At 40.4% G+C, this 22,200-nt stretch overlaps 1 protein-coding gene across 1 annotated transcript in view; it reads left to right on the top strand.

Moving 5' to 3' along the window:
- MTMR12 (myotubularin related protein 12) overlaps nt 1–22,200 on the top strand; it is a 451,425-nt gene that overhangs the window by 108,924 nt on the left and 320,301 nt on the right. The window contains exon 2 of the mRNA XM_053699664.1: nt 20,886–20,943. Coding sequence (XP_053555639.1) covers nt 20,886–20,943 — 58 coding nt within the window. The remainder of the gene's footprint in view (nt 1–20,885; nt 20,944–22,200) is intronic.

The raw sequence follows: 22,200 nt of genomic DNA, 5'->3' as shown, positions 1-22,200 counted from the left end.
AGGCCCGCCCTTTTTTTGTGGTGGTTATGATTTTATATAAAGCACAATTATTCCAATTCCTTATTTTATATGCTTTCGCACTTTTTTATCACCCCACTTCTTGGCTATTCGTTAAACTGAATTGTGGGTGTGGTGAGGGGTGTATTTATAGGCATTTTGAGGTTTGGGAAACTTTGCCCCTCCTGGTAGGAATGTATATCCCATACGTCACTAGCTCATGGACTCTTGCTAATATGAAAGAAATGAATTTATCAGGTAAGTTCTTACATAAATTATGTTTTTTTGGCTCCTGATTAGAAGAGGCAGGCTCCTCAGCAAGTTGTTGCTGAGGTCTACAGTTCTTTGCATAACATTTTAGTTGGTATAACGTCTCTATTCTATGTGACTTTCATAATAAAATAAAAAGTTACGGTTTATTAATTAAAGGGAAGTATTTACACATTTATATTTATTTACTAAAATGAAATATTTTCTGTGTCAAATTGTTTTATGGGTATTACTATGGAAGGTGTCACATGCTCCTTTATGTTTTAATGCCATTGTGGAACCGCCAATCATTTTTCTGTTCCTTGTGTATTGAGAGAACTTTAAGCTGCAGGGATTTACTCTTTCCTGAGCCAGCTTCCTCTCTAGTTCCTGCTGGAGTTACTTTGAAAGACATTGTTTCTCTTGTAAGGTGTATCCAGTCCACGGATCATCCATTACTTGTGGGATATTCTCATTCCCAACAGGAAGTTGCAAGAGGACACCCACAGCAGAGCTGTTATATAGCTCCTCCCCTAACTGCCATATCCAGTCATTCTCTTGCAACTCTCAACAAGCATGGAGGTAGTAAGAGAGAGTGGTGAAATATAGTTAGTTTTTTTTCTTCAATCAAAAGTTTGTTATTTTTAAATGGTACCGAAGTTGTACTATTTTATCCCAGGCAGTAAATAGAAGAAGAATCTGCCTGTGTTTTCTATGATCTTAGCAGGTTGTAACTAAGATCCATTGCTGTTCTCACATATGTCTGAGGAGAGAGGTAACTTCAGCGGGAGAATGGCGTGCAGGTTATCCTGCTATGAGGTATGTGCAGTTACAATTTTTTCTAGAGATGTAAATGCTAGAAAATGCTGCTGATACCGGATTAATGTAAGGTAAGCTTGGATACAGTGATTTAATAGCAACTGGTATCATGCTTACTCTCAGAGGTAATACTCTTATAAAATTGCTATATAAAACGTTTGCTGGCATGTTTAAGCGTTTTTATATATGTTTTGGTGATAAAAATTTATTGGGGCCTAGTTTTTCCACATGGCTGGCTTAAATTTTGCCTAGAAACAGTTTCCTGAGGCTTTCCACTGTTGTAGCATGAGTGGGAGGGGCCTATTTTAGCGCTTTTTTGCGCAGTTAAAATTACAGACTGAGACATCCAGCTTCCCTCAGGAGTCCCCTGAATGCTATAGGACATCTCTAAAGGGCTCAAAGGCTTTCCAAAGTCGTTTATTGGGGAAGGTAGGGCCACAGCAGAGCTGTGGCAGTTTGTTGTGACTGTTAAAAAACGTCTATCGTTTTTTTGATCCGTTTTTTGAACTAAGGGGTTAATCATCCATTTGCAAGTGGGTGCAATGCTCTGTTAGCTTATTACATGCACTGTAAAAATTTCGTTTGATTTACTGCCTTTTTTCACTGTTTTTCAAATCCTGACAAAATTTGTTTCTCTTAAAGGCACAGTACTGTTTTTTATATTTGCTTGTTAACTTGATTTAAAGTGTTTTCCAAGCTTGCTAGTCTCATTGCTTCATCCGGGGGAGTGGGAACTCTATCCGGAGGTGTTTGCTCAATTGATTCATCGTTGGGGCAAACCAGAACTGGATCTCATGGCGTCTCGCCAGAACGCCAAGCTTCCTTGTTACGGATCCAGGTCCAGGGATCCCGAGGCGACGCTGATAGATGCTCTTGCAGCGCCTTGGTCTTTCAACCTGGCCTATGTGTTTCCACCGTTTCCTCTGCTCCCTCGTCTGATTGCCAAGATCAAGCAGGAGAGAGCATCAGTGATTTTGATAGCGCCTGCGTGGCCACGCAGGACCTGGTATGCAGATCTAGTGGAGGTGTCATCCTTTCCACCTTGGACTCTGCCGTTAAAACAAGACCTTCTACTACAAGGTCCTTTCAATCTTCCAAATCTAATTTCTCTGAGACTGACTGCCTGGAGATTGAACGCTTGATTTTATCAAAGCGTGGCTTCTCCGAGTCAGTCATTGATACCTTAATACAAGCACGAAAGCCTGTCACCAGGAAAATTTACCATAAGATATGGCGTAAATATCTTTATTGGTGTGAATCCAAGGGTTACTCATGGAGTAAGGTCAGGATTCCCAGGATATTATCCTTTCTCCAAGAAGGTTTGGAAAAAGGATTGTCAGCTAGTTCCTTAAAGGGACAGATTTCTGCACTGTCTATTCTTTTGCACAAGTGTCTGGCAGATTTTGTCAGGCTTTAGTTAGAATCAAGCCTGTGTTTAAACCTGTTGCTCCGCCATGGAGCTTAAATCTGGTTCTTAAGGTTCTTCAAGGAGTTCCGTTTGAACCTCTTCATTCCATAGATATCAAACTTTTATCTTGGAAAGTTCTTTTTTTGGTAGATATTTCCTCAGCTCGTAGAGTCTCCGAGTTATCTGCTTTACAATGTGATTCTCCTTATCTGATCTTCCATACGGATAAGGTAGTCCTGCGTACCAAACCTGGGTTTTTACCTAAGGTGGTATCTAACAACAATATCAATCAAGAGATTGTTGTTCCATCCTTGTGTCCTAATCCTTCTTCAAAGAAGGAACTTCTATTACACAATCTGGTCGTGGTTCGTGCTTTAAAGTTTTACTTACAAGCCACTAAAGATTTTCGTCAAACATCTGCATTGTTTGTTGTCTACTCTGGACAGAGGAGAGGTCAAAAGGCTTCGGCAACCTCTCTTTCTTTTTGGCTAAGAAGCATAATCCGCTTAGCCTATGAGACTGCTGGCCAGCAGCCTCCTGAAAGGATTACAGCTCATTCTACTAGAGCTGTGGCTTCCACTTGGGCCTTTAAAAATGAGGCTTCTGTTGAACAGATTTGCAAGGCGACAACTTGGTCTTCGCTTCACACTTATTCAAAATTTTAAAAATTTGATACTTTTGCTTCTTCGGAGGCTATTTTTGGGAGAAAGGTTTTACAGGCAGTGGTACCTTCCGTTTAAGTACCTGCCTTGTCCCTCCCTTCATCCGTGTACTTTAGGTTTGGTATTGGTATCCCACAAGTAATGGATGATCCGTGGACTGGATACACCTTAAAAGAGAAAACATAATTTATGCTTACCTGATAAATTTATTTATCTTGTGGTGTATCCAGTCCACGGCCCGCCCTGTCATTTTAAGGCAGGTAATTTTTAAATTTAAACTACAGTCACCACTGCACCCTATGGTTTCTTCTTTCTCGGCTTGTTTTCGGTCGAATGACTGGATATGGCAGTTAGGGGAGGAGCTATATAACAGCTCTGCTGTGGGTGTCCTCTTGCAACTTCCTGTTGGTAATGAGAATATCCCACAAGTAATGGATGATCCGTGGACTGGATACAATACAAGAGAAATAAATTTATCAGGTAAGCATAAATTATGTTTTCTCTCATGTCTTCTACAATTTCGGATGCATTGTCTGCTTCCCAATGTTGCAGGGGATGCGTAAGAAGAAGTTCAGATATTTAGTACGAGGTTTCTGATGCAATTATTGCTATTTCTGATGTCCCCTCACAAAAGCCTGAGGAGGAGGATAAGGAAGTAGCATCTGAAGGTGAAATTTCAGATTCTGACTGTGTAATGCCTTTCACTGATACTGAAGTTGTACCCTTCAGGTTTTAGCTAGTTCACCTCTTACTATTACTTAAGGAATTTTAAGCTACTTTAGACGACAGCGATTCGTTGTTAATCAATAATAAAAAATAAAAAAAAGCCAGTAAGCTGAACAAATATTTTGAGGTACCTTCTTCAATGGTTGTTTTTCCGGTACCAGACTGATCATCTGAGATCATTGCTAAGGAGTGGGAGAGACTGGGTATATCTTTTTCTCCATCTCCTATAGCCGTCTCTATTAAGGAGGCTTGTCAAACAGTCCCCAAGGTAGAAGGAGCTGTTTCTACCTTAGCTAAGAGAACTACTATTCCTATAGAGGACAGTTGTATTTTCCAAGATCCTATGGACAAAAAATTAGAGGGGTTACTCTAATGTATGTACACCAGGGCTTACAAGGGCAACCAGCTGTGTGCATTGCTACCGTTGCAAGTGCGGCGGCAGGTTGGTTTGATGCGTTATCTGATGCTATCAGGACTGAAACTTTCCTGGTTGAAATCCAGGATAGGATAAGGGTTCTTAAATTGGCTTCAGGTTATCAAACTGAGAGCAAAGATTTCTAGCTCGCAGAGCCTTATGGTTAAATCCTTGGTCTGCGGATGTATCCTCCAAGTCTCAGCTGTTAGCGATTCCGTACAAGGGAAAAACCTTGTTTGGACCTGGCTTGATGAAAATAATGTCTGAGATTACGGGAGGTAAGGGTCTTCTCCCCCCTTAGGATAAGAAAAATAAACAAAAGGAGCAACAGAGTTATTTTCGTTCTTTTCGAAATTTCAATTCTTTTGCTACAGCTTCCAAGCAGAACAATCTAAAACTTCCTGGAGACCCAGTCAACCTTGGAACAAGGGAAGGCAATCCAAGAAGCCGGCTGTTGATTCAAAAGCAGCATGCAGGGCTTGCCCCGATCCGGGTCCAGATCTTGTAGGGGGCAGACTTACCTTCCTTGCTCAGGCTTGGGTTCGAGAGGATCCCTGGGCAGTAGAAATGGTGTCCCAGGGATACAACTAGACTTCAAGAGTTTTCCTCCCAGAGGCAGGTTCCCACTTTCAAGATTATCTGTAAACCAGACAAAAGGAGAGGCGTTCTTCAATTGTGTAAGAAACCTCTCCGACTGGGAGTGAGAGTTCCTGTTCCGACTAAGGAACAGGGTCGGGGATTTTATTCCAATCTGTTTGTGATTCCAAAATAAGAAGGAACCTTCAGACCATTTTTTTAGATCTCAAGAGTCTAAACAAATTCTTAGTGTACCGTCCTTCAAGAGTGAAACAATTTGTTCCATTCTTCCCTTGATCCAGAGAGTCAATTTATGACAACAGTGGATTTAAAGGATGCGTACCTTCACGTACCATTCACAAGAATCGTTTCAAGTACCTGAGGTTTGCCTTTCTGGACAAACACTTCCAGTTTGTGGCTCTTCCTTTCGGTTTTGCCACAGCCCGCAGAATTTTCACAAGGGTTCTGGGATCACTGTTGGCGGTGCTTCGGTTACGGGGCATTGCAGTGGCACTCTATTTGGACGACATCTTAGTCCAGGCACCATCATTACAACAAGCAATATCCCACACGGACATGGTGGTATCCTTCCTGTGATCTCACGGGTGGAAGGTAAATCTGGAAAAGAGTTCCTTAGTCCCAAATACAAGGGTAACTTTCTTAGGAACTATATTAGATTCCCTATCAATGAAGATTTTTCTGACAGAAGTCAGGAAATCAAAGATTATCGATACTTGTCTAGTCCTTCAGTCCACTCCTCGGCCATCAGTGGCTCAGTGTATGGAGGTAATCGGACTGATGGTGGCGGTGGATTTGTCTCCTCGAATACTCCTGGAGCAGGACACAAGGGATTCTCTTCAATGGTGGTTATCTCTGGATCAGCTTTCCCAGGGAACCTGCTTTCACAGAACATCTTGGGTGATTGTGACAACAGACGCCAGCCTTCTAGGGTGGGGAGCAGTCTGGGGTTCCCTTAAAGGCTCAGGGAGTTTGGACTCAGTCAGAGTCGGTTCTTCCTATAAACATCCTGGAGCTGAGAGCGATCTTTAATGCTCTTCTGGCCTGGCCTCAGTTAGCCTCGGTCCAGTTTATCAGGTTCCAGTCGGACAACATAACTTCAGTGGCTTACATCAATCATCAGGGAGGAACGAGGAGTTCCTTAGTGATGACAAGATAATTCAGTGGGCGGAGGCCCATTCCTTCTACCTGTCGGCGATCCACATCCCAGGGTTGGACAACTGGGAGGCGGACTTCCTGAGCAGGCAGACCTTTCATCCGGGGGAGTGGGAACTCCATCCGGAAGTGTTCTCCAGCCTGATTCTCAAGTGGGGTCAGCCGGAATTAGATCTCATGGCATCTCGACAGAATGCCAAGCTCCCGAGATACGGGTCGAGGTCCAGGGACCCCCAGGCGGAACTGATTGATGTTCTGGCTGTTCCTTGGACCTTTAGTCTAGCATACATATTTCCTCCGTTTGCGCTTCTTCCTCTGGTTATTGCTCGAATCAAGCAGGAGAGGGCCTCGGTGATCCTCATTGCAGCGGCTTGGTCTCGCAGGATTTGGTATGCAAATCTGGTGGGCATGTCATTTCTGCCACCTTGGAGACTTCGTTGAGAAAGATCCTAATTCAAGGGCCCCTCCTTCACCCAAATCTGTTTTCTCTGAAGCTAACTGCTTGGAGATTGAACGCTTAAATATTATTAAGCAGGTTTTTTTTTTCTGATTTGGTCGTTGAGACCATGGTTCAGGCTCTTTAGCCTGTCACTAGAAAAGTTTTTCATTAAATATGGTGTAAATTTCTCTATTGGTGTGAACCCATGGGCTACTCGTGGAGTAGAGTTAGGATTCCTAGAATTTTGTCCTTTCTCCAAGAGGGTTTGGAGTAAGGTTTTTCGACGAGTTCCCTAAAGGGGCAACTCTCGACCTTATCTATTTTTGTTATCAAACGTCTGGCGAATGTTCCAGATGTACAAGTATTCTGTCAGTCCTTGGTCAGGATCAGGCCTGTGTTCAAACCAGTTACTCCTCCAGGGAGTCTTAATTTAGTTCTCAAGGTTTTTCGAGGGGCTCCGTTTGAGCCTATGCATTCCTTAGATATTAAGTTGTTATCTTGGAAAGTTTATTTCTTATGCTCAGAGAGTGTCAGAGCTCTCAGCATTTCAGTATGAGTCTCCTTATCTTATTTTTCTCTCGGATAAGGTAGTTTTACGTACTAAATTAAGATTTTTTCCTAAGGTTGTTTCCGTTCGGAACATTAATCAGGAGATTGTTGTTCCTTCCTTGTGTCCTAATCCTTCTTCTTGGAAGGAAAGACTTCTGCACAATTTGGACGTGGTCCGTGCTTTAAAGTTTTACTTGCAGGCGACTGAGGACTTTTGTCAGTCTTCTTTCTCGTTTTTTTTTTCGGGAAAACGCAAGGTTCTATTCAAACTTTTTCGAAATTCTGCAAATTTGTCTCTCTTGCCTCGGCTGAGGCCGCTTTTGGGAGAAAGGTTCTTCAAGCAGTGGTGCCTTTTGTTTAGGTTCCCTGTCTTGTCCCTCCCGTATCATCTGTGTACTCTTGGGTATTGGATCCCATTAGTAATTAAGATGATCCGTGGACTCATCGTGTCAAAAAAGAAATAAATTTATCAGGTAAGCATAAATTTTCTTTTTTGCGCCAAACATATCTTTTGGAATTATGGCCAAAAAGTTCAACCTTGGTTTCATCAGACCATAACACCTTTTCCCACATGCTTTTGGGAGACTTAAGATGTGTTTTTGCAAAATGTAGCCTGGCTTGGATATTTTTCTTCGTAAGAAAAGGCTTTCGTCTTGCCACTCTACCCCATAGCCCAGTCATATGAAGAATACATGAGATTGTTGTCACATGTACCACACAGCCAGTACTTGCCAGATATTCCTGCAGCTCCTTTAATGTTGCTGTAGGCCTCTTGGTAGCCTCCCAGACCAATTTTCTTCTCGTCTTTTCATCAATTTTGGAGGGACGTCCAGTTCTTGGTAATGTCACTGTTGTGGCATATTTTCTTCACTTGATGATGACTTGACTGTGTTCCATGGTATATCTAATGCCTTGGAAATTCTTTTGTACCTTTCTCCTGACTGATACCTTTTAACAATGAGATCACTCTGATGCTTTGGAAGCTCTCTGTGGACCATGGCTTTTGCTGTGGGATGCGACTAAGAAAATTTCAGGAAAGACCTACTAGAGCAGCTGAACTTTATTTGGGGTTAATCAGAGGCACTTTAAATGATGGCAGGTGTATGCTGACTCCTATTTAACACGATTTTGAATGTAATTGTTTAATTCTGAACACAGCTACATCCCCAGTTATAAATGGGTGTGCACACTTATGTAACCACATTATTTTAGTTTGTTTGTTTGTTTTTTCTTCCCTCCACCTTAAAGTTTTCAGTTTGTTTTTCAATTGAGTTATACAGTTTATAGTTCACATTAAAGGTGGAAAAAGTTCTGAAATGATTAATCTTTGACTCACTTTTTTACATCACAGAAACCTGACATTTTAACAGGGGTGTGTAGACGTTTTATATCCACTGTGTGTGTGTGTATGTGTGTGTGTATGTGTATATATATATATATATATATATATATATATATATGTGTGTGTGTATATGTATGTATGTATATATATATATATATATATATCTATATATATATCTCTACAAAGAAGTTAAACGCATAAATTGAACTCCAGAGGAAACGTAGAGAATGAAGTATAATTGATAATAGAAGTACATTAAAAGTTTCTTAAAATGGTATACTGGATCAGGAATGTCTGTTTCGTGTTTACATTTCATATCCCTTTACGCACATTGTTTATAACTTGAGAGATTTGCTGAATCACTTATAATAGTCTGTAAATGATTGTGCATCTTCCTGTTATTTCCTCTGTGTACATAACACTCTGCTGAGGTTTTGCCTTTGTTCATTGTTACTTCCCTTAGTCAGACTTCTCCCTATTGTCCCTGTACAGCATGTATGTCTGTGTTTTGCAGACATCCCAACTCTCCCTGAAGTTCAAGGAGTCTCCCTGATTGTAATATAGGCTCAATCTCCCTGAAACTACAAGTACCATGATCTAATGTGGCCCGAATCCGGAAACAGTGTTTCTTTAAGGAATGCCTCTAGCTGCGGTGATGTCATCGAGCAGGAAGGCGTTGTCAGAGCAAGTCTGTCTTTACTTTCAGCGTATTGCATGTCTGCCACCCTCCCTCCCTCCTGCTGTTTGGAGGCGGCGATAAGGCTCTTGGGGAGAAGAAACAGCAGCAGGGAACATCAGCTGCAGCATAGGCTGAGTGAGAAATAAGAAAAAGGGCAAAGAGATTGCGTCCCTGTGAGGTAGGGGATAAACACCCCTGCTGTAAGGCCCTTATCAAACTGACTCTACTGTGAATACAAAACATAGTAACAAATAGCCTCTCAAGATCACACACGCTCCCAGACACAAGATCCGAAAGTCGTACAGGGACAACTATACTGAGTACTTTACAAGCTGGGGCGCTATAGAACCCTCAAAGCATGCATCAGTAACCAAAAAGCTCTCACTGATTTTAATAAAATTAAATACGAATACTACCTTATTTACTGCACATAATTAAACTTCAAATTCTAAATTATTTAAGCATTCAACAAGCATCCGATTACTGGAAAATAGGTTTGTTGTATGTGGTTGTGCAATAAAGCTACTTTTGTTTTTAATGTGAGTTTAGTAGGAAGCTACTTTAACTTCTTAAGAACCAGACCATTTTTCAATTTTCTTACCCTTAAAGACCATTGCTATTTTTATATTTCTGCTGTGTTTGTATTTAGCTGTAATTTACCTCTTACTTATTTACGGTACCCACACGTATTATATACCGTTTTTCTCGCCATTAAATTGACTTTCTAAAGATACCATTATTTTCATCATATCTTATAATTTACTATAAAAAAAAATATAAAATATGATGAAAAATGGAGAAAAAAAAACACGCTTTTTCTAACTTTGAATCTGTAACGCATCTAAAACCACCAAAAAACACCCATGCTAAATAGTTTCTAAATTTTGTCCCGAGTTTCAAAATACCCAATGTTTACATGTTCTTACTTTTTTTGCAAGTTATAGGGCAATAAATACAAGTAGCACTTTGCTATTTCCAAACCATTTTTTTCTTTCTTCAAAATTAGCGCTAGTTACATTGGAACACTGATATCTGTTAGGAATCCCTGAATATCCCTTGACATGTGTGTGTATGTATATATGTGTATATGTATATATTTTTTTTTTTTTTAGTAGACAACCCAAAGTATTGATCTAGGCCCATTTTCGTATATTTGATGTCACCGCAAAATCGTTAACATTTCCACAAACTTTTAAACAAACTTTTTTTTTTTTTTTACAAACTTTAGGTTTTTCACTGAAATTATTTACAAACAGCTTGTGCAATTATGACACAAATGGTTGTAAATGCTTCTCTGGGATCCCCTTTTGTTCAGAAATAGCAGACATACCGTATTTTTCGCTCCATAAGACGCACTTGACCATAAGACGCACCTAGTTTTTAGAGGAGGAAAACAAGAAAAAAAAATATTCTGAATCAAATGGTGTAGTAAACTATTTAATAAACTATAACAGAATAATAGAACAGTCAACAGTGGAATAAAGAACCATCATCAGTGTCATTAACAAATGAAGAGAGACTTTAAGCTTTCAAGTACTCTTCTAGTCTGTGTACCCCAAGAACTCTGAATCGCTAGAGTCAGAATTTAAGAAGCTGAGATCACAAACATCACTTTCTTCATCTTCAGCTAAGAAATCATCTTCGGTTCCATCCAAAGCATTGCTAATGCCACATTTTTTTAATGACTGTACAACGATTTCCTCCTTCACGGAGTGCCATGATGTTTTCACCCATTCACAAACTTGAGTGATAGAGGGCCTCTTCATTCGTCCAGTAGGTGTCAGATCATGATTACCAGCAGCCATCCATTTGTTCCACTCTTCTCGCATAAAGACCTTAAATGGTTTGTTGATAGAAACGTCGAGAGGTTGCAGCTGGCTGGTAAGACCTCCCGGAATTACAGCTAGATGAGTCTTTACTTCTTTAAAGCACTTTTTTGTATTTTCGCTAATATGTGCTCTAAACTGGTCAAGCCTGTCACGCTCGGCCGCTGGGAAGCTCCAGCTGTCCTCTCTGTGTGCTTGATTGACAGGTAGTCTGAGCCGCCCCTTCCTGATGATGTCACTACCAGGCTTTTTATTCCGGGCTTCCTGTTTCCTCAGTGCCCGTTGTTTGTTTCTCTTTGTGGCTCCTGTGAGGACTTCGCTGTGTGTAATCTCTCTAACTGGCAAACTCTGTAAAGACTGACTATCCTGGGTTAATACTCTAACTTCCTGATAACCTGTTGCCGAACATTGCAAGTACTATTTATTCTGTGAATCTCTCAATCTGCATGTTTACCTGTTGCCAAAACTCTGCAAATACTGGTAATTCAGTGTAAAACTTCAAACTGCTTGATATCCTGTTGCCAAACACTGCAAAAACTGTCTATTCTGTGAAACTCTCACACTGCATGTTTACCTGTTGCCAAAACTCTGCAAATACTGGTAATTCAGTGTAAACCTTCAAACTGCTTGATATCCTGTTGCCAAACATTGCAAAGACTGTCTATTCTGTGAAACTCGCAAGGATTGGCAACAGGTTGTCATGCAGTTTGAAAGTACTGATTAATCTGTATTAACCCTCAAACTACCTGTTATCCTGTTATCTAACTCTGCATGTACTGCCTATTCAGTATAAACCTACAAACTGCCTGATAACCTGTTGCCAAACTCTTCAAGGACTGACTACACAGTATTAACCCTCAAACTGCCTGATAACAAGTTAACTACTCCTTCATTATAAACTTGTTTACCCTTCCTCTGTCTGAGTATAAGTGACTATCCCTGCTCTCCTGATTCTGTGGAAGACTTTTCCTGTAACCAGTTCCTTACTCAGAAGTCTATTTGGCTGATATCTTGAATTACTTTGGACTAAGGCTAACCCTGCTCCATATCGTGAGTACATTGTTTTTTAGAGGTTGTTGTGGGGTCCCGTCCTGGATTAAACTCAGAGTGCAAGGGTGTTGTTTAAGTTCGCCCTAGCATTTGGGTCTTCTTCTGGACTTTTCCTAACCTGACAAAGCCACTAATAAGGCAGGTTTTTTCAGAAGCCCTCTAGGACGTTTTCACCACACTTTTTCAAGCCATATTCTCATTCCATTTTCGTCCATCCGTCCTTTCTCATGACCATGTACAACTCCTCCTCTTGGAGTCACTTCTTTTGGAAATGTCTTCCTTTTGAAAATTAACATGGGTGGCAATTTGGTGCCGTCTGCACAGCAAGACAACACAACCGTGTAATGGGTTTTCTCATGTCCGGAGGTTTTCACTGTGATAGTTTTGGCACCTTTCAGATCAACAGTCCTATTAGATGGCACATCAAAGGTTAGCGGGACTTCATCCATATTCCCAATCTGGCCAATTTCAAACCCATTTTTCTTCCTAGCATCAATTACAAATTTATGAAAAGACAGAATCTTATTTTCATATTCTTTTGGCATTTTTGCGCAATTCTAGTTTTGGTGCGCATAGCAAGGCCACATCGCCTCATAAACCTGTAGCACCATGATGGTGATCCAGTAAAATCATGAATGCCTTTCTCTACAGCAATGCGTTTGGCTTCATATATTATAATTTTTGTAGAGACTGATAAGCCATTATTCCGGTGATGTGTGATCCATTCTTTCATGGTCACGTCTAACTGTGGCCACTTTGCAACATGCCCTCGAAAAGTGTGCTTACTTTTATTCGCTTTTTGCAGCTGATCCTCCTGTTTCCTCCAATCTCTTATCATTTTTTCAGTTGGAGGTGGCCCAAAATGAGTCTCTGCTGCTCTGTTTCCATGCTCCTTTGCATATTTTACTACCTCTAGTTTAAAAGGAATCTTGTATGCTATTCTTTTCTGCTTTATCATCTTTGTACCGGTATGTACGGGGGAGGTTTTCTGCAAGAAAATACAGTGATTAAAAAACTGTCAGTAATGTACCACTATCTCCAATGTTTACCTCTGAGCGCTGACCATTTGCGTTATCTCTGAGCATGGTCTTACCATAATTCAGAAAACACACTCTGGTGGCACAAATCAAATAGAATTGCATCCATATTAAAGTACGGTAAGAATTTACAACTCTGCATCCTTCCCTCCATGCCGCACAATCTAGGTATGCTTCCCTGCTTTTCACCCCCTGCACTTAGCGATTTGGCTCCAGGGCGCACACACATTCGCTCCATAAGACCTGTACACACTGTGATTGTGTTTGGTGAATAGCAGTGTTTTATGGAGGCTTTTAAAGTTTGAAATGAAATACCGTAAAGCATCTTGGATTTATACATACGGTAGATTTTGACTTCTGGACTTTCTGGGATATATGGTAGTGCGCTACGGCGAGGATACATTTTGCCGCCGCCCACCCCGCCATGATTACCGGTACATACCATCCCCATTGCTAGTTAAAGGGATATCAAACACCATTTTTTTCTTTCATGTTTCAGACAGAGCATGCAATGTTAAGCAAATTTCTACGGTAATTTACCGTACTCCTATTATCAATTTTGTTTCTTCTCTTGCTATCTGTATTTAAAAAGTAGTACTGTAAGGTTAGGCGCTGTCTCATTTTTGGTTCAGCACCTGCGTAGCTCTTGCTACCGTAATTGGTGGCTAAAATCAAATATACCGGTATACCGTATACAAATACGTTAAATAAAGGACTGTAATGTTTACGTAACTACCGGTATATACCGGTAACATGTCATTAGGTGCCCTGGGGGGGAAAATTTCTTTTTCATGATGCCTGATGTGCCAAGGGGAGGGGGCTAACCCTAATAACCCTAAACCTAATAACTCTAACCCTAATGAACCTAACCCTAATAACCTAAACCCTAATCCCTAACCCCTAACCCTTAACCCTAATAACCTAAACCCTAACCCTAAACCCAAACCAAAACAAGAATATTCATATCACACACTGTAGTAGTGTATGATCGGTGGATGATGCATCAATGTGCTGAAATGCACCTTAAAGGGACACTGAACCCAATTTTTTTCTTTTGTGATTCAGATAGAGCATACAATTTTTAAGCAACTTTCTAATTTACTCATATTATCAATTTTCCTTCATTCTCTTGCTATCTTTATTTGAAAAAGAAAGCATCTAAGTTTTTTTTAGGTTCAGAACTGTGGACAGCATTTTTTTATTGGTGGATAAATTTATCCACCAATCAGCAAGAACAACCCAGGTTGTTCACCAAAAATGGGCCGGCATCTAAACTTACATTCTTGCATTTCAAATAAAGATACTAAGAGAATGAAGACAATTTAATAATAGGAGTAAATTAGAAAGTTGCTTAAAATTGCATGCTCTATCTGAATCGCGAATGAAAATTTTTGGGTTCAGTGTCCCTTTAAGGGTATGCAATAGGGAGAAGTGTATGTGTTACGGTACTAGAAACAATCAAACTGTTGGGTCCTCTGTGTTGTGCCGGTCATGTTACACACTCCCTTCTGCTACGGTAGCTTACAGAACTTGCCTCCGGACTGTCCAATTTCGGCCCCAGATGCAAAGCAGGTCAGGATCCGGAGATACCAGTAGTTTATCAAACTTTATTGGAGTTTATTAAAATTGAAGTCCATAGTGGCAAAAGACATCCAGCAAGTCTGCCGGATCAGTGGTTTTCAGCTGATCCGACGGACATGCTGGATGTTTTTTGCCACTATGGATTTCAATTTTAATAAGCTAATCCGGTAATCAACTTTAAATACATTTATTTCAAACAGCTTCCATTACCTCGATCCAGACCGGTATTCATGATAAATCCATTTAAAGGATTCATGGCAGGCAGACACAAAATGAGAGGACAGCCTTCCATGAATCCTTTGAATGGATTTATCATGAATATCGGTCTGGATCGAGGTAATAGAGGCTGTTTGAAATGTATTGGAAGTTGATTACCGGCTCTAATTGCCCTAAACGTCTGGATCTTTCAAGACAGATTTATTTTCACTGAACACGAGGGGGGGGGGGGCGAATCCTCTAACCTGTTGCTTTCCCAGTACTAGCTGCATATCCCCGGGCCTTTACACAGGAGCTTCCGGCTCACTCAGTTCAGCCCCCAGGCTCCCGCAGACACTGTGCAACACTTCCCGCAGACACTGCAACACTTCCCGCAGCAATTCAGGATCACAGATGACACCATCACAGCATTACTCGGTACCAGTTAGCCTAAAAATGCAAGCACAGGGCCTGCATTCGCTCCATAAGACGCACAGACATTTCTCCTTAATTTTGAGAGGGAAAAAAGTGCGTTTTATGGAGCGAAAAATACGGTATATGGCTTTGGCATTGTTTTTTGGTAATTAGAAAGCCGCTAAATGCAGCTGCGCACCACACGTGTATTATGCCCAGCAGTTAAGGTGTTAATTAGGGAGCTTGTAGGGTTAATTTTAGCTTTAGTGTAGTAGACAACCCAAAGTATTGATCTAGGCCCATTTTGGTATATTTCATGCCACCATTTGACCACCAAATGCAATGAAATAAAAAAAAATGTTGACTTCTTCACAAACTTTAGGTTTCACACAGAAATTATTTACAAACAGCTTGTGCAATTATGGCACAAATGCTTGTAAATGCTTCTCTGTGATCCCCTTTGTTCAGAAATAGCAGACATATATGGCTTTGGCGTTGCTTTTTGGTAATTAGAAGGCTGCTAAATGCCGCTGCGCACCATACTTATATTGGTGGTTAATTTTAGCTTTAGTGTAGAGATCAGCCTCCCACCTGACACATCCCACCCCCTTATACCTCCCAAACAGCTCTCTTCCCTCCCCCACCCCACAATTGTCCCTGCAATTTTAAGTACTGGCAGGAAGTCTGCCAGTACTAAAATAAAAGGCTTTTTTAATTTTTTTTTATTTTTAATTTAAAAAAATAATAAATATATTTTGCTGTGTTGGATCCCCACTTAGCTCCCAACCTCCCTGATCCCCCCCCCCATCAAACAGCTCTCTAAACCCCCCCCCCTCTAGCTTATTGTCCATCTACCCAGTTTGCAATATTTACTTTTTATATTGTATCCCCCCCCCAAAAAAAAGCTTTTTAGTGTAGCTCCCCCCTCCCAGAACCCTTAGATACAATTTCCCCCCTCTCCTCTCTCCCTACTTCCCTTAACAAATCGCTCCATAGTGTAGGGTTCTCACCCGCTCCTGCCCCCGTGCATGTGCCCGAACGTGAACCCGCCATCCTCTGCCGGATATCCACCAGCGATGGCCGCCCACCCGCCTCCCTGCTGCTGCTCCCACCCACCGAATGTCACTATCGCTGGCCGATGCAGAGGGGGCCACAGAGTGGCTCTCTCTGCATCGGATGGCTAATTTTTTTGAAAGTGGCTGAAAGCAATCAGGATCACTTCCACAGCTTGATACCACGGACGACGTACGTCGTTGGTCCTTAAGGGGGTTAATGATAAGTCTCTATCTTTTTTAGGATTTCCAGTATATAACCTGGGGGGTGGGGGGGAAGGCGGCACACAGCACGCAGCGAAGTAGCCGGTGAAGCCACCTCCCTAAAATGAGTTTTTGCAGGCTGGGATGTCTGGCTTTGCTTTTGTTGCTTTCCATTGGTAATAAAAATGTGATGGATATAGGGTGAAGTGGCACTTTGTAAATGAAAACTGCTCCTTTTTCATATGAAGCCTCAAATTAATCACCATAATTATTATAACCTAGACATTATTTACAAATGGCTTTATTTATTTTTATATATATATATATACCAGTGACGTGCAGTGAGGTCGGAAGCTGGTGAGGCACTAGATATGATACGACAGAGAAACACATGTACAGAGGGCCGCAAGTACCTCCAACAGGGCAGATTTAAATGATAGCTGAACCAGTGCACAGGTGACATAATCATGTGATGGGTGAGAGCAAGTTAGAAACCACTGAGTTACTGATAAGCCGATTACTTCACCTGTGCACTGATTCAGCTATAATGAAAACCTGGCCTGTTGGGGGTACTTGAGGACCATTGTTGAGAAACACTGCCCTAAAGCACCAGCTCATTGGAAATGTATTGATTACCTGGAGAATAAAGCACACATACTCTGCTCACTGACACCCACACACACTCTGCTCACATACACACTCACACAATTCTGTGGCACAGTGCCAGTTACTAAGCAATTAGAATGATACACAATCTCTTCTCTACTCACTACTGTATTGTAAAAATAGAAATAATTTACCATACAAGTTTTACACAATGGACAAGTTATCAATACTGCCAACACAGCTGCTGCAATATGGTGTTCAAGAAACGCACGTGCACATCCCACTTAGGTATGCTCTTTAACAAAGGACACAAAAGGATACCAAAAGAATGAAGTACATAATAATAAAAGTAAAATAGAAAGTTTATTTATTTATTTTTTGTGTGCAATTTCTATCTCACGGGTGTCAAACACAAGGCCCGCGGGCCGAATCCGGCCCACCAGACCTCGTCATGTGGCCCGTGTAGCTGCCGCCGGCCGCCAGCCTTCACCTTTTATTCTCGCTTTTTGAAACATACTCATACTGTCTTGCATACAGCGGCTGTGAGACTGAGTATCCACTTACAGTCGCTGTATGCAGGAGAGACAGGTGCTGCTGGCTGCGCTATGGATCCTGAACAGGGGCTTCCGAGATCTGGCTGGTAGGAAGTGACTGAGTGAGAACAAGACCCTGACCTCCTGCTCCCTCATCACTTCCTCCCAGCTTCCCTATGTATCTGCACGCGCGGGAAAAGGACTAGCAGCAGAGACCAGAGAGGCAGCAGCAGGCACACAGCGAGGCTGGTAAGAAAAACATGTTTTTTTTAAATAATATGTCAGCCGTTCTGAGGCTCTGTCTCTGCAGATTGTCTTATTCTGCTCTCAGCCTTCCCCAGGTAATAAATCAAATCTCGGGAGTCTGCTCCTACACTTGTACTGTCTGTGACTGATTTGTAGTCTGCACAGATTTTATTAACCTTATCCCTGCCTGTTATGCTTGCATGCATGGGAAAACATATTCACACTGCATTATCATTAGTTTATTGCCCACCTAAATCAGAGCAGTAATAAAGTTTTTGTGTGTGTGTAAATGTGTGAATGTATGTTTGTGTGTGTAAGTATGTGTGTGTAAATATGTGTATGTGTGTTTGTGTGTAAATGTGTGAATGTATGTTTGTGTGTAAATGCTAGTTATTTACTTACACATTATTAGAAAAAACAGTAATAATTGAATGCAGTGACAATAATTTATTATGGTAATAAAGAGTGGACACATAGTCCTAGATACAACCGGCCCTTTGAGGGTGACCAAACTGCTGATGCGGCCCCCGATGAATTTGAGTTTGACACCCCTGTTCTATCTGAATGATGGAAATGTAATTATGACTTTCATGTTCCTTTCAAAAACTAATTTGATTTGCTGACATGGGGCCAGTAACAGTTGATGCTAATTCTCAAAATATAAATAACTAGAAAAGTTAGAAAATATAAATAACTAGAAAATAGCATGCTCTACCTCAATCATGAAAGTTTAATTTTAAATGTCTCCCTTTGACTATGTGTTTAACCAGTTACTTTACAGAGGCATTATTTCTAAAAACATTTAACTGCAATAATTACATATATATTTTAAATGACTCAACTCCTTTTTATTAATATAACCTTGTATAAAAGCAGCACATATTAAAAACACAATGCAACAGCTTTCAATTGATTTGTGAATTACAAGTTAACAGCAGTCTTTAAATAAATGGAGACACAGAGAAAAATAAAAATAGATACTGCATCCTCTGACTGAACAGACATAACCTATATGGGGTTTGTACCTAATTAAATCAAATAACCATGAAAAAGGGAGGCTTAGCAATATTCAATGTCAAAAACTTTAATTTAAATAATGTGGACACTGCACACTTAACTTCAAACTCTGGGTTTTAAATTATGGATTTAAATTTGAATTGACCCTTTGACTTCCTGTCAGTATTGGGTTATGCTCACTTACTGCCCCCCCTGTTAATGAGCTGTATCTGAACACAATTAGTGAATCACAAGAGATGTAGAATACTACTTTACTCTTCTGCTTGGGTTATGCTCACTTACTGTCCCCCCCCCCCCCCCCCTGTTAATGAGCTGTTTCTGAACACAATGTGTGAATCACAAGAGATGTAGAATACTACTTTACTCTTCTGCTTGGGTTATGCTCACTTACTGTCCCCTGTTAATGAGCTGTATCTGAACACAATGTGTGAATCAAAAGAGATGTAGAATACTACTTTACTCTTCTGCTTGGGTTATGCTCACTTACTGTCCCCTGTTAATGAGCTGTATCTGAACACAATGTGTGAATCACAAGAGATGTAGAATACTACTTTACTCTTCTGCTTGGGTTCTGCTCACTTACTGTCCCCTGTTAATGAGCTGTATCTGAACACAATTTGTGAATCACAAGAGATGTAGAATACTACTTTACTCTTCTGCTTGGGTTATGCTCACTTACTGTCTCCCCCTGTTAATGAGCTGTATCTGAACACAATTTGTGAATCACAAGAGATGTAGAATACTACTTTACTCTTCTGCTTGGGTTATGCTCACTTACTGTCTCCCCCTGTTAATGAGCAGTATCTGAACACAATTTGTGAATCACAAGAGATGTAGAATACTACTTTACTCTTCTGCTTGGGTTATGCTCACTTACTGTCCCCCCCTGTTAATGAGCTGTATCTGAACACAATTTGGGAATCACAAGAGATGTAGAATACTACTTTACTCTTCTGCTTGGTGTCATCTGTTCTTAGGTTACCTCAGCTTCCAGTTGTGTCACATGACCCTGCTCACTGCAGCCTCCTTCTGATTAATCTATATATCCTTCAATTGCTAGGAGGCATCAAGAGGGGTGCCTCCTATTGGTCCCAATTTTTGCTGCTAATATATTGACAGAACACAGGTGGCGCTGCAGCACAGCTTTTCCTTTGACCCATGTACTGCAATGGAGAGAAGCGTTCCTGTACCTGCCTCTCCATAGCATTACATGGGGGGGAAATATTTTTTTTTTTACTTTTTTTTTTTTTTTTTTTTTTAATTAAAATTTAATTAAGCTTTGGCCACATATGGCAGGGTAGGCACTGCCTCCCCTGCCTCTTATGAGTGCACGCCCCTGACATATACATACACACTTTACACAAGTTCTTCAGTTGCGCTAACCTGATGTGTGCAAATTTAGTTTGTGCTCGAGGGCAACCTGTTAGCTTTCAATGGAAAATGTCCCTGGAATTTTTTAAAATGTTGCCAATTATGGTGCAATTTGTAAATCTGCGCCAATTTGATTGTCTTATTTAAGATTTGAGTTACTCATGGCTGAAATTACATGCAAAATTACTAAGTGCTTAGCCTCACTCCCTTTATTGCTCACAGTCTGAACTTGGGTTTTGTACCTTATCCCCTGTATTGCCCAGATCCAGGGTTGCATGGCCTTACCCCCTAGCCAAACTTGGTCTCATGCCATCTGGAATTTTTTCCCTTAGGATCTCAAGTTAATATGCTCAATTGTTGGGATGTATGCCAAATAACAAATCTACTTGTGACGACATGTTTTCAAACAGTGATACTGTTTCTTATTTTTATTCATAATGTGACTGTCTCTACTATAAATGCCATTGATTTCAGAAAATGCATGCTTTAAATATTATTCTTTTTGTATTTAATTTTTACATATTGTACATTATTCATATTATATAATTCTATTTTGAGTTCTCTAAAATTTGCCTCACTTAGATGATCTAGTAGTTTAAACCAGTTCTATCTACACTAAAACCAAATAGCTTATGCATTTTGTATTACAGTTCTCCCATTTTAATATATATCCCTTATGAAACCTGCAAGGCCCTAAATTTATAGTTTTTCCTTCACAGGAGGTTGATGTCAAAGAAAAGGAGCCGGCACAGAAGGATGATATTCCATTCTTACCAGGTGAGTCCTCTAAAGATAAATAAGGAAAAGTAAATACAAATTTACATCTGCATTTGTTTGCTGTAAATTGTGGGTTTATGTATAGATCAAAATGGCCTGCCCAACCTTTTCAAATGATGGTATTGCAGCCTTAGTTTGAGGGAACTGTCCATTTTAAGACCATGTGTGTCAATATGTTCATAACATTAATTAACTCTACGGGCATGAACACAATGTTATCTATATGGCGCACACAAACTAGCAGTCTCCTGTTGTGAAAAGCAAATTTAAAAAAAAGCATGTGATAAGAGGCTGTCTATAGTATCTTAGAAACAAGCAGACATTTAGAGGTTTAAATGTTATAAAGTATATTAATATATCAATGTTGGTTGTGCAAAGCTGGGGGATGGGTAGTAAAGGCATTATCTATTTCTTTTAAACAATAACAATTTTAGTGTAGACTGTCCCTTTAATCAGTTAAGCTTTTCAACGCTCCACCAAAAATTCCACAGGTGTTTCAGGTCAGGTCAGGTTGTAGGAACATTGCTAAGGAATGGAAAAAGCCAGGTGTACCATTTTGCTCCATCCACAAGATTTAGGAAAATGTACCCCATTCCAGAACAGAAGTGTGGGAAACGATCCCTAAGGTTAATGGTGCTATTTCCACTTTCGCCAAACTTATGACTATCACTATAGAGAATAGCACTTTGTTTAAATAAACAATGGGCCGCTAATTAGATTCTTTCTTAAGGAAACATTCTCCAAACAGGTCTCACCTGTGTGGCTGTAGCAGAAACACTTATGGTTGCTCCCTACCCTAATTGGTGGCGGACGATTTCTCTACTGAGGATTTACAAAATAGCATTAAAGCCCTTAAAATGGCTCAAGCATTTCTGTGATGCTGTGATTGACATTATTAAGATAAATGTAAAAAATATGTCTATGGCAGTGCTGGCAAGGAGATCCATATGGTTAAAATCTTGGTCAGCAGACATATTAAAGAATAGACTGATGACTCTTTCCTTCCAGGTGAAGATTCTGTTAGATTCAGAATTGGACTCTCTCATTAAAATTTAAAGGAAAGAACAGACAAGGGAATAGTTTTGTTACTTTCACTCTTCAGGAAATCTGAAGTCGTCCTTCTCAGAAACCTGAGCTCTCCTAGTCAGCCTGGAAGTTTGGTACTTTGTGGTCAAAGAAAAAAAGAACAAGCAATCCAAAAAGTCCAACATCTCTAAATATTCCTAAAAGCTCATTATTTCTTCTGTTAAGTGTGAT

This window comes from Bombina bombina, chromosome 2 (genome assembly GCF_027579735.1).
Source record: "Bombina bombina isolate aBomBom1 chromosome 2, aBomBom1.pri, whole genome shotgun sequence".
NCBI lineage: Eukaryota > Metazoa > Chordata > Amphibia > Anura > Bombinatoridae > Bombina > Bombina bombina.
The sequence above is the reverse complement of the archived record's forward strand: the minus strand, read 5'-3'. Positions and strand labels throughout refer to the sequence as shown.